General features: G+C 47.3%; 1 protein-coding gene across 1 annotated transcript in view; it reads left to right on the top strand.

Moving 5' to 3' along the window:
- TET1 (tet methylcytosine dioxygenase 1) overlaps positions 1 to 17,859 on the top strand; it is a gene marked incomplete at both ends in the record, with an annotated part of 28,971 nt that overhangs the window by 7,322 nt on the left and 3,790 nt on the right. Inside the window, 4 exons of the mRNA XM_010153300.1 lie at positions 9,760 to 9,968; positions 10,527 to 10,677; positions 13,537 to 13,626; positions 14,039 to 14,176. Coding sequence (XP_010151602.1) covers positions 9,760 to 9,968; positions 10,527 to 10,677; positions 13,537 to 13,626; positions 14,039 to 14,176 — 588 coding nt within the window. The remainder of the gene's footprint in view (positions 1 to 9,759; positions 9,969 to 10,526; positions 10,678 to 13,536; positions 13,627 to 14,038; positions 14,177 to 17,859) is intronic.

Here is a 17,859-nt window from a genome sequence, read left to right as displayed (position 1 = left end):
CCGTTCATATAATAACAAGTTTCACGTTACTGCGCATCCCCTACAACCAGCCGGTGATAAGTGACTCCCGTCAGTCCCCTTGTTTGTCAGTGCTTTAGCTGATAATGGATGTGGTGTGGGTTGGGTGGTTTCTCCTGCTCTCTCTCTCAGATTGCAGTTACCTCAGATTACCCAAAACGGTTCATGAATATGTTGTTCACCCTGGGCATCATCCTGCTGCCCTAAAGCCCAAGCTGTTAAGTGTTGCCTTTATTCCGAGTTGGGATGTAACTTTTAAGGCTCCAGCTCTGAATCAAGACACGATAAGAAGCGCTAAAAACGGCTGGTCAGGGTGGATGTCCCATTTGCCGGTACCCTCTCTCCAGTGCTGCCTGACAGCAGAAAGCTGGAAGAGCAGGGCAGTTGCCTCCCAGAAGACTCACTGAGCTTGCAGCAGTTCACAGCTCTGCGGTTCCCTGAGCTGCAGGCAGTGTCTCTGTTCAATCACCTTTCATGAACGTTGGCATCTTTATTTCTCCTTCCCCTTCCTGTTCTCTTATGCTGGAAGTTAAAACCCTGGCATAATGTTTTCAGCCTTCTGCTCTACTCCCAGTAATTCCTAGCAGTTGTTGCTTTTTCTCTGCTGCAGTTCAGCGATTCGGCATTTTCATAGCGCTTTCTATCATTATGCCAGATTCTCATTCCTGCATGGTAATGGCCAACTCAGAGTCCATCTCTGTCTAAAAATAGACTTGTTTTCACCATGTGCATTAAATATGCACATCCACAGTGAATTTTATCTGCTGTTTTACCGCCCACTCAGCAGTGTGAACTTCATTTGCAGATTGTGCTTGTCTTCACTACTCTGAATTGCTTGGTGTCACCAGCAAATGTTGCCATCCTTCTATTTACCCTCAACAAACACGCTGAAGAGCACAAGCTTGAACGCAGTTCTACAGAGCTCCCTTCAGAGACACACCAGCCTTTGCTGTGTGTCTTTTCACCCATTATTCATGTCCTTTGGTTTGTCCCAAGACACATCGGGTTTTGTTGTGGGGTTTTTTTTTCCAAGAGCCTTTACTAAGGAGCCTTACTGGTTGGCTTTGGGAAGTCTAGAAAGACCTGCAGTGGCCACGTTGCCCGTCGCGAGGGTTCAGGTAGCTGCGCAGTGTCGGCGTTCGCCCCGAGCACCGGTGGCAGATGGGGTAGCATTTCCATATAGCTCTTTAACATTGAGCCAGATGTGGAGAACATGCAGGAGCATGCTGATCCCTACCAATAGGACACTCCATGAGCATGAAAAATTTTGAGAATACTCATATACTGTTGCCATTGGCCTGGGAGAAAAGGAAAACATTGGGACAATTTCTCCTCCATAGGCTGGGTCCTCAAGGAGAAAAGTTGAGAAGTGTGATTAATAATGGTGTCCTGGAGATGCCACGCGAAGTACCGGTGTGCTGACCATACCAGCTACAAATACAACCAGGGTTACACTGACCAGCCAAACGAGACCTTTCAGCCAGGCTCGAGCATGCGTAATTGGCATAACAAGGAACACGTAGGGCAATAGATCCCACTGTCCTGGTAACAGCTCAAAGAGCAAAGAGCTCAACATCCTCACCAGCCACCGCCACATCACTATGATGAATTCTTACCCCAGTTCAGTTGTAACATGCATTAATGAGATCTGTCGTTATCTCAACCCTTTGAGCCCCCACAAAAGTGTGGTCTGATTAAACTGTGGTTTAATCCCAGCCAGCAATCGAGAACCACACGGCCGCTTGCTCACCTCCCCTCTCCCCCAGAGCAGAATTGGAGGAAGAGACAAGGAAATCCATGGGTTGAGATAAGAAAAATGTAATCATTGCAAATAAATTAATGAAATAGTGATACAAATAATACTAAGAATAGCAATAATACTAATATTACTTCTACTAATATGTAATGAAAATACTACTACTACTACTAACGTACAATGAAAATAATGGAAAATAAAACAAATGATACAACTACTCACCACCTGCCAACCCATACCTAGCCAAGTCCTGCGCTGTGAGATCCAGAGAGCCAGGCCAAGCCCAAGACGAGAGATCACGCTAGAGCAAGCCCTGACGAGCTAGAGAGCAACTGAGAGAAAGAGAGAGAGTGCAAATGTGACCCCAGCCCACCCCCACCTTATATACTGAGCATGATGTTTGATGGCATGAAACATCCCTTTGGTCAGTTTGCCTTTTTTGGGTTTTATATTTACGATTCGGCAGGTTTTTATTATCTTTTCTGTAGTGTTGGTTGCATACCAGTAGGAGATATAAATAACCAAAAAATATGGGTGGGTTAAAAGTGGATAAAACCGTCGACTACAAATGCTTCTAAATAGAGTTAAATTTGAAATTTCAGTCCTGTACAGACCTAATATTAGCCACTGAAATGATTTTTTTTTTCAAGTAATGCTTAGATAACCCATTGTTGTAGCCAAGATTTTGTAGATCATTGAACTGATGGGAATTTTTAGCTAACTGCCAGAAACTACAATGTGTTGAGTGCTGAGTGAGCCCTAATAACCATAGATATTTCTGCAGATGAAGAGAAGATGATTATTTTCAGTTGGCTAGTTTAGCCTGAGTTGAGAAAGTGGCTGAAGTCGGGAATTCAAAAAGCAAGAGAACGGAGAAGTTACTCCAGCTTCTGGGCTTTCTACGTGTAAGTTACTGTTAATATTAGGAGATGTGTAATTTATTAAAGAAAATGAACTGACGAACGAGCGAGGTACTTGCTCTGCAGTGAGCGATCATCGCTAATTAACAGAGCTGTCAGAGGACCCCTTTATCAGGGCATCATGCACCTGCAAGCAGACTCTGGTGCTTGTTTGCTGTATCCCACTTGGCAGAAGTGGTGCAGCACTGCTAGCTGGGGGACAGTGAAGCTGGCGTGCTAGTTGGAACGTGATAGAGCGTGGAATTTTTGAAATATACTTGAAAAGGTCTTTAGATTCTCCTGGGCTGAGGGTTCCCTGGCCACAGGTTTAAGTAGAGTGTGCAGCTCCATCTGCTTTAAACAGCTTACTGTACTCAAGCTTTTATTTCATTTATTAAACCATCTGTGTGATTAAATGATGTTTTCCATAGGAGAAGTCTGGAAGGAAATCAATTTTGGCACATGGAGAGGGTGGATGGTGGGGGTTGTGGTCACCTTTTTTGGACAACACAGTGCTAGAGCATCACTTTCTTGCCGTAGTATGTTAAAGCCTGTGTGTGTAGCAGGTACTCTTTTCACTCTTTGCTAGGAGGCATACCTGCTAAATACTGAATTCGAGGGGTTTGTTTTGGAAGGAAAGGCTGGTAACGTAAAGCCATTCTTTGTTGAGTGCTGCAGTGCTTTGAGATTCAAAATTATTAGAAACTCTTATATAGTTTCTGAAGTAAATAAGTGTTTTAATATTGTTTAATATGAACTAAATGAATATTTTAATAAACATAAAACAAAAAAGCTATGTTAAGATAAAGTATTATAAAAGAGCGGGCATTTAAATTGCTAATATTACTTCTTTAATATTAAATAGGGTATCTGAACAAATTGAGAGTAGATTGTTACTGTCATCCGTATCGAACAAAGTGCAGCTTACCATTGCCTGGAGTGTAACAGAGGGGGGTGTCTGAGGGTGTAAGGGGGAGGAGGGGGCACTGGGAGTTGAGACTTGAATTTTGTCCTCATTTCCGCGGTATTGGTTGCATGATTATAGAAGAATCTCTTAACCCATACATACTGCAGTCTGCTCATTTGTTAAAGGTACAGTTTCACTTCTCCCAGTGAAAATGTGTTTGCAGATAATCACAGAGATCACAATGCAGTGATATTCCTGTAAAGATAGCTAAGTACCTGCTTAGTGTTGTGACTGACGGTAACTGCTCTGTGCTAGCCCTTTTGATGTAATCTGCTTGTACTGGAGAGAGAGAATTGAGGGAAGTGGAGCTTATTTCCATTATAATATCTCTTCAGCATGCTGAGAACGAAAGATTATAACAATTTCCAGCGAGAAAAGAGCTTAATGTGTGTGTAGAATTAGGACAAAGGAGGGTGCAGACTCACCCCTGTGGCAACCAGGACGGTTTCTCCTGCTGTCTGTTACCCAGCAGCCCCTGCTAGAAGAGCAAGCACTGTGCTCTCCCTGTGTGCCGGTGTAGATTGTTGTGGAGTTGTGCCTTAGCAGAGAATCTCGTCCCGCGTAGAGGGAACTCCATACACGTGCCTCGCGCAGAGGCAAAGTCTGCAGGCTGAAAACTTGGAGCCCAACTGTTCTAAATGAGTCACCTGTCTCAGGAAATTACAGTGAGCCGCTAAGCGATGTTCTTGCTTTAAAATCAACTGCTGACACCCTGCAAAGGAGACCTAGCTATTTTACTGAAGAAATTCGGAATGGGCTGGGGGGCGTATTGCAGAGGAATCACATGGAAGAGAAATAAACCCATTTTGGGGTATTTTTTTTGAGAAATAAACCCCTTTTTGTTGGTTCTGTTATTTTTTTTCATGAACTATTTAACTCACAATTAACATTCTGTAGTGTTTGCTAGTGGTGTCTGGTTTAGATCATGTCAAAGTTAACACAACTGTTCTGGTGACCCTAAGTTGGAAAGTAATTTCTCATCCATGTGGTAATTCAGCATCTGGTACGCCAAGCTTCTGCAGTCTGACTCTTAGCTACTTGCGTAAGTCACGTACGTGCTAATTTAGACAGACTGGCTTATGTTTAAGGACATCAAGTGATTTTTATTCACAGTGTACTTATTCCTTGTTCTAGAGCTCCTGCCAGGCGTTGAGACAGTTGCTTCAACAATCTAAAAGAAGTAACTCGAGTAAGTAGAACGTAAGCTGGAGCAGGTTTTGTCGATAGCGTAACTGTACGGATGCTGTTCAGCGCACTCGGCAGTGCTTTGGGAAAAGTGGGAGGCACTGAGGTGACAACCTGCTGATGATGTAGAGTTGTTCAGTCTCATCCTAAGTCAGACTGGAGGGCAGCAGCAGGGGGCGAGCGCAGCACGAAGAAAACGTAAATGGTTTTTCTTTCACGTCATCTGGAATTAAGCTTTTCCCAGGGATGAAGCTGATGGTAAAATGCTGCAGAGGTTTAGAAGTGGGTGGACAAGTGCACAGAAAGCAAATCCTTCAAAAGCTGGGAGAGAGCACATCTCCCTGCTATGGGCAGGAGGCTGGAAGGTGCTCTGCATCCAAGTGCCTTTCTTGCTCATCCCTAGGCAGGTCCTCTTAGTCACTGTCAGGATCAGGACAAGGCTGGACAGTCCACTCCTCTGATCTTGTCCTGCTTGTGTATTCTTTAATTCTTAGCATCCCTTTCCGTCTCTTCACTACCCTTATGTGTGAGGGAGTTTGTTTATCCCATAACTTAATTTAGTTACCCCATAACTAAATTGCTGAAGCGAATTCTGTGCATATGGCACCTCTTCATTACATATACTCTCGCTTTTGGCTGATGCTTTCTGTTAAGAAAATGGGTAAATTTCTCCCCTCGTGACTCGTAGAAACAGAGGCTTAGCTGTGGTGTCCTGCCGTTGCAGCTGTTGGCTGTATTTTGTCCTCGCTGTCAGGCGGTGCCTCACCATGAAGGCTTGCTCATCTTCTCAGATTCTGCTGTTGGAGCGTATCTGGGTACAAATTGCTGCCTTCCTTTAGCTGAACACAAGGACCCGTGGGTAGTCGTCATGACGCAGAGCAGGCAGGGTACCCAAAGCAGTAGGGGCAGCTGCCCGACCCTGGCGCAGGAGGGACCTACAAAACTTGCTTTTGAAAATGGCCAAAATAAATGAGCATCCTGCCCAAATCTGCAACCGATGAGGATGATGCTTGTGCTTCTGTGTCCAAATATGTTTGTGCGTAAGACAGCCGTTTGGAAGGCGGTGTGTCCCATTTCAGTTCTGGTTTTGTCCTGGATACGGTTACGTTAGCCAACAGGCAAGGGGGCGGGTGGCGTGTAGCTTCATGCCCAGTTACTGCGAGTGCGGGAGAGGGCCGATAGGTATCGGTTCAGTGTCTGGGCGAGTCGGTCAGGCCTGCTCCTTTCCAGAAGTGCTGCATCGCAGCTGAAGCAGGCTGTTCACTGTTAACGCAGGAATCTTTGGATGGATACTTGGCACTGATGACAGTTACGCTTGCTAAAAGGAGTTGAGGGTTAGTCTGTCCCTGCCTGCCTGCGAAAAGATGAGATTTCAGTGTGACATAACACCGTACAGACTCACTGCAGGTCTGGTTTGTTGGTTATATTGTTTTTCTGTGTGAGTCACTGAGAAGGTGTGGTTGTTTTCTGTGGAAAAGTAATTGCAGGGGAGAAAGTTGTTATTCTTCCATTTTAAAAAGCTGGCTTGAAAGTTCCACCCATTTGAACAAAGCCTTATCTTCTCATTCCCTTTAAATGCATTAGGGACCAAAATTAAACACACTGAAGTATGACCTCTTTTCCTTTATGCCTCTTTTTAATTACATCACAGAAACAGTGAGGAGTACCAACCACTTTTAGAGACAAGCTTTGCCACCTGATTTGTGTGTCACTCACAGTGTGAGGAGACATTCAGGCTCTTGCTCTGTTGCATATGTAACTTGCATTTGACATCTCAGTGTTTCATAGGTAAACAAGTAGGACGCTGGGAATTATGTTTGCAAACTTTCAGTAGCAAGTAAATACACATTTTAAATAATTGCATCAAGAATTGATTAATAAATTGTGTTATTAGGGTATTCTCTGTGGCCTTACTTGCCTTACTGAGGAGGAGCACTGTCAAATGCACGCTGAAATGAAAAGAATGGAGTGGACTAAAGGCTGAGATTTTGTATATGCTACTCTCTCAATGACTTTGTTAAGATGGTGTTGGTGGTGTATGACTAACAAGTGAGGTGTTTTCGTAAAGCAGAGGGGGTGGAGGGGGGCAGTTGGTTAAAACACTGTATGGTTTGGGGATGTTTGAGCGTGAAAAGGTCTTGGAACCACCCCAGTAACTTCAAGCTGCAGAAACTGGAATAGAAATTGAGAAATAAACTGAAGATAGCTAAAGAATAATTGAAGAAATGATCAGTCAGCTAAAGCCCTACTACATCCATGGCTTAGAAAAACAGTAAGAAATCTGGTCTGTATATTGAAATGTGCACAGCTTGTAGTCCTGTTTTGGATTGTACCAATTGCTCGCATAACCACAGGTTTAGCAACAAAAGCAAATACACTCAGCTTTACTTTAGCTTAATATGTATGTACAAATAATAAAATATACATATAATTTATGTCTATTCATATACTCATCAAGCTCAAAAATTAATTTGATGTAGTCCGGCACTGGAAGACAAATGACAAATCGGAAATTAACATCATTACATCAGTGTTAATGTAACTAATGAGTCAGCCAGTCAAGGAGGGCAGTGGCAGTTTCCCCCAAGAGAAACATTGTCAGAGAAACATTGCCCCAGCCTGGTCCCCCCTGGGGTAACAAGTCCTGCCAGCAAACCTGCTCCAGCCTGGGCTCCTCTCTCCACGGGGCCACAGCTCCTGCCAGGAGCCTGCTCCAGCACGGGCTGCCCATGGGGTCACAGCCTCCTTCCAGCATCCCCCTGCTCCGGTGTGGGGTTTTCCCTCCCTGTTTAACTCCAGAGGAGTGTGGTCTTAGTTTAAAGGAAACTGTACATTTTCTTCTGTCTGTCTATCACTGTTCTGGACTGTGTGTTTCCAGTTTAGAACTATGCGAGAACTCCGAAAGGGCCACCTGATCTCATACGGAGAAACCTAGAGGTACCAGGTTTCCCTATGGGAGTGGCATCTTGGATGCATGTGCTGTTTTCCCATTAAGCTGAAGGTTGACCGTAAGGCTGTAGGGGTAACTTCAGAAGGGTGATACTTTGTCTCTTCACACAGATTATCCTTCTGCTTGCTTCTTTCTGCTCAGCCTGCACAGGTTGCTTCTGAGACTGCTCATCTCTTGCAAGCTTTTTCAGCTGCAGATTAATTGCAGGTGTACTTTGGTCCCGGCTTTTAATGAGTTTAGATAATTTAGATATTCTCAGCTGATCAGGCTAGGGGGCACGTATAAATGACAGCTGCACATCTAGTGACAAAGCAGCTGTGGCATCACTCCAAGAGGGAATCTGCCTGAAAACTCAGCTATTTGGAGGTAGTCAAGGAGTTAGTGAAACTCCATTGCCTTCCTGCTTTCGTAGTCCATGGCTAGTAACACGTCTGTGGGAGTTCTGCTGATGGAGAGGGGGGTGTTGGGTGGAAGGCCAGGGTGACAGACGGCTTGTCCTGCACGAGTTATGGCGCTGGCAGGGAGTATCTGCAACACAGGGGCTCACCAGCAGCTCACCGCAGGGGAGGGAGGCTTCCTGGTCCCCATCCTGTGCACGACAGAGTGGAGGAAGAGGATTTAGCCTCATGACTGAGAGAGGTCAAGGCCTACTATGCTCGAACCTCAACGCTGAGGTCTTGACACCTGGGTTGGAGTCTTTGTGGTTTAGGGATAAGGTTGACAAAGATTGCTTTGCATATTGAACAGCTGAGTGAAGAACTTCAGCACTCCACTAAGGATGTTAATGTAGGTCGTCCAGGGATCTGTTCTGAAAAATCTCATGGCTTCCTTCCCAAAGAACACAGTTTATTTTCATCACTTTCTTCTAACCTTACTTTGCAAGGTGGGAACCGTTTTACGTACTGATATTTAACTGTGGTAACCATCAACACCTGCATCCATGTGCACTTGTGATGGGCTTTCACCCACCTGCGTTCGGGTTTGGCAGCCTGTTTGCTGCATTGCTGTCAAGGTAACGGCTGCGTTTTTGGTGGATGAAAAGCTGGACATGAGCCGGCCGTGTGCGCTGGCAGCCCAGAAAGCCAACCGTATCCTGGGCTGTATCAGGAGAAGTGTGGCCAGCAGGGCGAGGGAGGGGATTCTGCCCCTCTACTCTGCTCTTGTGAGCCCCCACCTGGAGTGCTGCGTCCAGCTGTGGAGCCCTCAACATCAGAAGGATATAGCCCAGTTGGAGTGAGTCCAGAGGAGGCCATGAAGATGCTCCGAGGGCTGGAGCCCCTCTGCGAGGGGACAGGCTGGGAGAGTTGGGGGTGTTCAGCCTGGAGAAGAGAAGGCTCCAGGGAGACCTTATAGCCCCTTCCAGTGCCTGAAGGGGCTACAAGGAAGCTGGGGGGGACTTTTACAAGGGCCTGTAGTGACAGGACAAGGGTTGCATTGAAAGTGGGGAGGTTTAGATTAGAGATCAGGAAGAAGTTCTTCATGGAGAGGGTGGGGAGGCACTGGGACAGGTTGCCCAGAGAAGGTGTGGATGCCCCATCCCTAGAAGTGTCCAAGGCCAGGCTGGACGAGGCTTTGAGCAACCTGGTCTAGTGGAAGGTGTCCCTGCCCATGGCAGGGGGGGTGGAATTAGATGGTCTTTCAAGGTCCCTTCCAACCCAATCAACTCTGTGATTCTATGATTCTCAATCTGTCTCTTGTCTTGGGATCGTTATTTCCTTCTAGTGGTTATTTTCCTTTTAATGCATCTTCTTTATTGTTTCTGTAGTTTTTCTGTAAAATGTACTGCTGTTTCTTCTGTAGGTAAAAAGGCAACACACAATCACGTCCAACAGCAGACAGCAGCGTGTGATGCTGTCAGTCCTGCTTGCTGATGGACACCCTTCAGGCAGCAGTATTTCTCACTCTTCCAGGCTTTACGTGTCCCAGAGTAACACGTTACCTGTTTCCCACGCTCACCAGAGAATAAACAAAATGGTTCTTCCAGGTGATACGAAGAAGTAGTGATGAGGAGAAGTTGCTGTGCTTGGTACGTCAGCGCGCAGGGCACCACTGCCAAACCGCCGTCATCGTGATTCTCATACTGGCCTGGGAAGGGATCCCACACCTCCTGGCTGACACGCTGTACAAAGAGCTGACGCAGAGTCTCAGAAAGTACGGCTGTCCCACGAGCCGTAGGTGTGCGCTGAATGAAGAGTAAGTGACTTCAGCAGTAAGTGAGTGTTGTGTTGCCTTTTGAACGATAAGTAACCTGAGGGGTCAGTAGTAAGGCTAATCAGATAAATGCACAAAAGCTCCTGTAAAACTACAAACCACTAGGTGTCCTTTCAGTATGAAACTCAGTTTGGGCAGAATGAAGCTGGACCAGTCTGGAGCTAATGGTATTGCCGCACGTAACAAGTTAATTATCGGGTTTAGGGGTAACCTTTTGTAGGAGTGGTATTCTCCTGCATAAAAATGGTGTCTAACTGGAGAAGTCGAAATCAAGGAGCATGGGTATATTAATATAGCTGTAGCTGAGTGTTGTGTATTTCCCAGAGGTAGGACTTGAGACTGTCTTTATGGGGGAAAAAAAAGTCAGTCCTGTGCACAGAAATATTTCCTTGACAGAAAATACCTGGGTAAACAGTGTGTTTTATACATTCCTGTGCTGTTACGCTGTGTGTTCTAAAAGAAACAGCAAACAGCCTTGACCTAAAGAAACTGAGAGCTGTGCTGTCAGCTGACTTGACGTGTCTGTATTTCCTTTCGCAGTCGCACTTGCGCGTGTCAAGGACTTGATCCGGAAACTTGTGGAGCGTCGTTCTCGTTTGGCTGTTCGTGGAGTATGTATTTCAATGGCTGTAAATTTGCCAGGAGCAAAAACCCCAGGAAATTTAGGCTTCTCACCGATGACCCCAAACAAGTAAGATTGGTTTTATTTCTGTTACTGTTTGTAATGTGTTGTTGTTGTTCCAGTGATTTTCAGAACTGGAAATGGAACCTGTTACCCACAGTGTATCCACCCCTTCTCTCCCACGTGTGCGCATAGCTGGTCACACAGCACCCAACGACACGTTTTGTAACTGTAGTGGTTATCATTTCTCCGGACGGCCTGGCCTGCCGCCTGCGATGGGCCGCGTGTTCTGCGGACAGCGTGGTTTTGAAGGAACGGAAGTGACACAGTGCAGGGGTAGCGTAATTGCTGCGTAGGTTGGCGGCGGCATCAGGCCCGGATGGCACAGAAACTGCGGTGATGCCTTTGAAGTAACAAACCTCTAGAAAAGACCAGCCAGATTGGTTTGTTGCATTGGCGATATGCTCATGAAGAAGGAATGAAGGTGTGTAAGCTGATAACCCCTCCTTGATGAACGGGGGTAACGCAGAACAGCCTTTTGTTCCGACTGTAGCTGCCTCTAACCCCACTTCCCTTGGAGGCCCTCGGCAGAAGTGTCACATCTTTACTAGCGCATCCGCCTTGCGTCGCGTGACACGCACTGAGGGGCAGCGAGTTACCTAGCGCTCCTTTTGAGTTACGTGGCCGACAACCCTTCTCAACCCCAGAACTCCACTGCTGCCAGCTACGGGAAAGACCTGGCTGGTTGGAGTCCAGGTAGTAGGAGAGGTATCCTGGCATTTTTAGTGCACACATGTGCGTGTACACACAGTTCGAAACATTAGTTGTTTCTTGGAAGAGAGAGATGTCAGTTGACTGACTGGAGCCGAATATTCCTCCCAAGTCTCATTTTTCCTGAAAGAGTTGGTGAAGCATCTTTTACGCGTCTGCAGATGGATGCAAACCCCTCGGTCTCCTCCGAGTTGCGCTGTCCGCTCGCACCGAGGGTATTCACAGACTTCGGCAGCGCCTGAGGTGGGGAAGCTCTGCCTCAGCAGAACAGAGCACGCACACGGGATGTGTGGCTGAGGCAGTGCTGGCTGAAAATAGCCTGGCTTGTCTCGGGAGGGAATTTGTTTTGGGCATTTTTTCATTTTAGGAATCCCATTCCTTCTCCTCTGTCCTTTTTCATTCTGTGTGATCCCATGTTTTTAGCTCTCCCCATGTAAAGCTGCGCACGGAGCATTCTGCGCGTGTGTTTTCTCTGTAGGATTCTAATGTTTTTTTACACCGTTAGCTGGGGAGTCACCGAGGGTGGCCACCTTCGTACGTGCCATCTGATGAGATACGAGGCTGTGCCAGATCTCTGACGAGAGAGCTCAGATAGGTCCATCTGATCAGAGTACGCTCTGTGGGACTCCCTGGTGGCATCGCTCCCGCTGGGTCCGTGAAACAGCCGCCCTGAGCTTCCCTGGGCACTTAGTCAAGCTCAGCGGCACCCACAGCAGCGCCCCGAAGCAATACCCGCTCCGGGGGTGGCTGGCATGGCCTGTTCCTTGGCTGGCAACCGGCAGAGTTCTGGCAGCCGATGCCCTCTGCTGCCGTGTGAAAGCAGTTACCTAGAGGAGAGCATGACTTAACCAGGACATCTAGAAGCATGATCGAAAAGTGCGTTCCCTTATTCCCCCATTCCCATGGAAGTTGTCTCAAAGCCCCTTTGGATTCTGCAGCGGGGAGGGGATGGGGTGCTCCGTAACAGGGCGCGCCTGGGAGGGTAGCAGCCGCACCCTCAGCCCAACGCTGCAGAAAGCTTCCAGCTGCAGGCGGCTGGTGCTGGGGCGCTTGCAGTGGGCGGGCAGGTTGTCGGTGCAGCTCGAAGAAGGGAAGTTATGGGTAAATAATTTTTCTTTTCCTTTGGTTTTTGTCATTGATTTTTCTAGCAGGTACTGCTCGTAGCTAAATACTGGATATTGCTGATTTTGCAGATGGCATAAAGCTAGGAGGTATAGCAAATTAAGAAGAAGATAGTTCGAAGTCCAGAAAGATTTGGATCATTTGAGGCACTGGATGGAGTGAGATGAGGTTAAGGGTGTAATGCATCTAGGTAAGAATAGTGCGCAGGAGAGATCGTTACGGATGCGTTGCCTTCAGTGCAGTCCAGAAAAAATTCCGGAAGCAATCAGCAGTCGATAAACTGGCTGTAGCGTGAATTAAGAAACCAGTATCATTTTGTAATGTAACATCACGCTGAAAAACGTGGAAGTACCCTTTTATGTTTATGCACGTTGGTGGTTATGGTATATGGTGATACGGGGTTGGCGTGGGGATTTTTAAACAAAATAAAGTAAGCTGTTATTTTTTACCGCTATGCAATGTGCAAACCTGAAGCTGCGGTTGTCTCAAAGCCTGGCATGGTGCAGAGTGAAATAGGGAGTGTGTCACCAACCGTTTCTTCCCCAGCTGGTCGGTGATTTTCCTGGAAAACCAAAATTCTGGAAAATAATTTAGCAACTGTTTCTTTGAATAAGAGCTTAAATGCTACCCACCTTGCTAGTTCCATGTCTATATGGCTTACCCCAAGGACGGGAATATTACTTCCTAATGTAGTAGGCATTTCCATAAAGTCCTGAGCTGTGCACCCCCAAAGGACAGAATATTTATCCGGTGTCCCCGATATGGGAGTTCTGTTGCTGTGTTAGAAATGTACGTCTTCCCCCCAGAGCTGAAATCAAAGTTAAATGCCGCTCGGAGTTACTGACACCGCTGAGAGAAGGCAGACACCTAAGAGTCTTTTAGCAGGGCTGTGTGGGCATAAACTGAGGCCCCGTAAGCAAAGCACTGAAAGAAGACCCGGGGTATGATTTTTCTCTCCTAGGTGTTGTTACTTTGAGTGGAACATAGCTCGTTGGAAGCAGATTACAGCACACTAAATGTTGCCTCTCTCTGCAGGAGGAACTCCTTGAAAACAATTTGCAAACTTTAGCGACTGATGTGGCTCCGGTGTATAAAAAGCTTGCTCCTGAAGCCTTCCAGAACCAGGTAGGTCTGTGACTTCCAGCCGGTGTAGCCGTAGTTCCGAGCAGGCAGCCGCTGGCCTCGCAGATGCGGTGAACCCCGTGGCTTCCTTGCAGTGCCTGCTTTATTTGGTTAGGCTTAGAATACTGCGCCTTTCGTATTCCAGCTGACGGGTAAGTTAAGCCCTGAGCTCTGCATGTGTAAAAGGCTCACAGATACTACCGTAAATAAAACGTGCGTGTTATTTAAAGACATTTTGACTCTGGCTGAGCTGATCACCTCGTTGACATCCAGTCCTGTGTGTTGCATGGTTCATAGCAAGATAACCGATCATTTTCCTGGCCGTGTTTGCTCCGTCACAAGTGCGGTCGTGGCTCATGGGGTTCCGAGTCGCTCACTTTCAGTCCCAAGTACCTGTAGTTTATTTTACTTCTAGGTGGAAAACGAACACATGGGCCCAGACTGTCGGCTCGGCTCCAAGGACGGTCGGCCTTTCTCGGGTGTCACAGCCTGCATAGACTTCTGTGCCCATGCCCACAAGGACACACACAACATGCACAATGGCAGCACTGTGGTATGTACCCATTTGTACCATTTACCGTCGTCACGGCCCTGTGTTCAAAATGCTGCTTCGTTTAGTGGGTACATTTGTGTGAAGGTTTTTAAGGTATTACGAAGTTAACTGCATGTTCCTCTTCATAAATTCCTGTGTTGTTTGCCTCTCTTTATTACTGGTCTGCAGAGGGGCAAGTTCATCTTATTCCAGAACAGATCAGGAAAGCAGTGGGAGTGAGCCTTCCTATGAAACCATCCTTCTAAGACACCCAGGCCCCTTGGAAAGGAGTGGCCCTGGGATGGATAAGCTGTTGAGAGTAGAGGTTCGGTGGTCAGAGGCAGATAGTTATCTGACTGAGGAGTTGTACGCCCTTCGGTAGAGGAAGAGCTAAACCAAACTCGCTAATTGTCCTCCCTCTGATGATTGTTCTCATCAGATGCACTTTTTCTTGCACTGTGCACTTACCAGGCTCCGTGTTCCAAAGTGAGACCAGAGTTGTGAAGAAAGACAATCTCAAAAGAAGGAAGATAAAATAAAACTGACGTTCTGGGGTTTTTTAAGTAGTTAGAGCACTGTATTGCTCGAAGTAGCTAGGATGGCTTCTTGCCCCTCAGTGGGAGCAACGCTCAAAACCAGTTCCTCTGTCAACGGATGCGTATCTGGAAAGAAGAAATCCTTCTAAAATCTCTGCCTGCTTAGAAATGGTCTTTAAGTTTTGAAACAAAATTTGAATTATTCTGTTGAAACGTTGCATTTACACGTATACGTAACATTTGGCATTTGTATGTAACAGCAGTCAAACAACCGGAACAATTCCCTAATATTCACTGTGGGATGGCGTCTCGGGCAAATGTCCGTTGCTTGGAAGTATGGAAGCAGGTCTTGGAATTCACCAGGAGTGCCAGTCCTGAACAGATTAAAACTTTTTCTTAGCACTGAATGCCACTTCTATGCAGATGTTTTATAAGAAAAAGCTGGAAGCGCACTTTGCAAAATGCTAGGAAGGTGCTGTGAGTGAGCTCGTCTGTAAGTACAGTCACTTCAAGGCTTCTGGAGCATAGGAATTCAAACCTCTGAAAGATCCCAAGTCTGAAAATGAGACTTTACCTGACAAACTGCATGGAATACTTCTAAATGAAATTTAATTTAGGCATTCTGAAAAGAATAATGTTTTGTCAAGTGTCACGTCACCTTTTAACTTCGGAGCCAAACTGAAATGGAAACCGAGGCTGCTACTCATTCTGCCATAGGGGGTCCTAGAAAAGTCCTGACTTGTGGCCACAAGTGGCTGCAGGGACAATTAGCCCTTTTTTCTCCTTTTTTTTGGAGGAATTTATTGAAACTATTTATAGTGCTAGGAACGTGTATCTATCTGCAATCACCTGACATCATATCAGCTTCAGATTTTGTGCTTCCTAGTGTTGATGGTTTCTTTCTGGGGGCTGGAGGCGGTGTGTTTGCAAGTAACGCCAAATCCGAAGCAGCATGGAAAGTTGTGGCCTGCGTAAGGTATCTCACCGTGGGGGCCAGAACTGGAAATAGCATTTCTGTCCACATCTGCCAATTGGTGTAGGTCTGTGGGAGCGTTATCAGATCATTGCAACGGCCGAAAACTGTGCCATGGGATCTGATTCTCATCAGCTAGCTAGCTCGCTCACACAAATGACGGCCGCATACCTGATGCTCTCTCTATTTAGATTTGCTGTCTCTGCGTTTTCATAAGACTTGCAACAAACTCCGGGGTGAGTAGTTGCGGGCATTAACATGCAATTTATGTGCTTGAACTGGGGCAATTGGAAGGTGATTGAGGTCAGAGTTAGCTGCCGGTCTGGATAGGGCCTCCACGGTGAGACGATGGGGGGTGAATCGCAGGACACCCAGAGCTGGCTGGCTGTAGTTACAGTGGTACCCGTTGGGAGCCCAAAGCGCAGGGTCGTGGTGTTTTGCAGAGAGGGTGATAGGACATGCCGGGCTTTCTTCAGTCTAGATCAAAATCCGGGTCGTTCATTTTAGCTTCCAAGCAAATCCGGTAATAACATAGGAAAACTAGCGGTAGGAACACAAAAATGGATGACTGTGGGTGATTCCAGCATCTGTCTGGTCACCTCCGGTGTTCCCCTCTCCTTTCAGGCGCTGCTCTGGCTACCCACTTAGCTTAACGTACCCCAGGATTTCGTGCAGGTGACTGGCAGTAAGGAGGGAAGGTCAAAGTACCTGCCTTGTAAGATGGTATTTGCGAACGCTGCCAGCGCTGGATGAGCAGCTGCGTTGTTTGTGAGCGACTGAAAACAAAGGAGGCGGTCGTTTTTGTTAGCGGTGGGGGAAAGGTCCTGGAAACGTCTCCTGTAGGTAGGAGATAGGGTGTACCACCTCACTTGCCACCATGGAACATTGCCAGGGGAGATTTCATTCACTGACCATCTGTCCCGGCTAGCAAAAAACACGCCCTAAATTTAGCAGAGCTGCTTTTTGGTAAAAAAAGCTAAAAATAAAAACGACTACCCCCCGTTTGCTCTGTAGTGGAATGAAAACACTCGGCAGCTCTACAGAGGTGGAAGCTAACGTGGTTATCTGAAAGAAGCAAAAGTCCTTTCTGCCTATAAATTGAGGTTTTTTACGAGCCTTTAAGTCAATAAACATTCCGTCTGTTTTTACTCAGAGCTTTTTGTCAGCTTTCAACATTCTCCTGAGGGGCGCTGAGGTACGTTGCAGCCGCAGCGTTAGGGTGCCGCGCTCCCTGGGGGTACAAAGGCCGTGAGCGAGCAACGCCGAAATAAAAGCTTTGCAGCTACCGATGGAGTCCGTGGAGTGTGGGGTTTGTTGGATTAGCTGCGAAGCATCGCCTTCTTCGCGCCTGCGGGAGCCCCTTTAGGCACTGACCCCTGGGGTTTTACAGGGACTGGGACAGAGGGGTTCATGAAGACCTGCCAGTCCTGCCGCCTGCCTGTCTCATCCCGTGGGGCACGTTGCCCGTTTGCTGGGGCTGAGGAGGGTGAGAGACCAGCTGCAACGACGTGTTGGTCGTGGGTGCCGCACCATCCGCAGCAGACGCTGTGGAGGAAGGCAAATATATGCTCCGAGGGCAGCTACGACATAAAATCTATTTTATTGGCAGCAGAACTGAGTGGTGTCAATCAGCAATCCATCAACAAACTGGTCCTGACCTGCTTAAGACAAAAACAGTCCTCTGCCCTTCCAGCAAGCTTCTGTGTTTCTGCAGTTCCGAGCTCCCCAAGCCGTTGCTGGTGGTCCAGGCCTTGGCGGTACATGTTGGAACGTGGCTCTGGATGGTTGGGCTCCGTTCCGGGCCACGTCCACACCTCGCTTTGTGAGCCGCAGAAGCACCAGGTGCTTAAGCTGGTGGTTCGGCCTCTCACCAGCAGCGAAGATAAACCCCGCAGGGCTGCCAAGGAAGGACTTTGGTCACTGTTCTTGCGATGTGAAATCGGAGAGACGTTAGAAGCTCACCCTCCCTGGAGCTACCCTGCGAGCTCGGCTCCGTTCCGGGCCACGTCCACACCTCGCTTTGTGAGCCGCAGAAGCACCAGGTGCTTAAGCTGGTGGTTCGGCCTCTCACCAGCAGCGAAGATAAACCCCGCAGGGCTGCCAAGGAAGGACTTTGGTCACTGTTCTTGCGATGTGAAATCGGAGAGACGTTAGAAGCTCACCCTCCCTGGAGCTACCCTGCGAGCTCCCTGGCA

Source organism: Eurypyga helias, unplaced genomic scaffold (genome assembly GCF_000690775.1).
Source record: "Eurypyga helias isolate BGI_N326 unplaced genomic scaffold, ASM69077v1 scaffold17680, whole genome shotgun sequence".
NCBI lineage: Eukaryota > Metazoa > Chordata > Aves > Eurypygiformes > Eurypygidae > Eurypyga > Eurypyga helias.
Note: the sequence above shows the minus strand (reverse complement) of the source record. Positions and strands in the feature narration are given on the sequence as shown.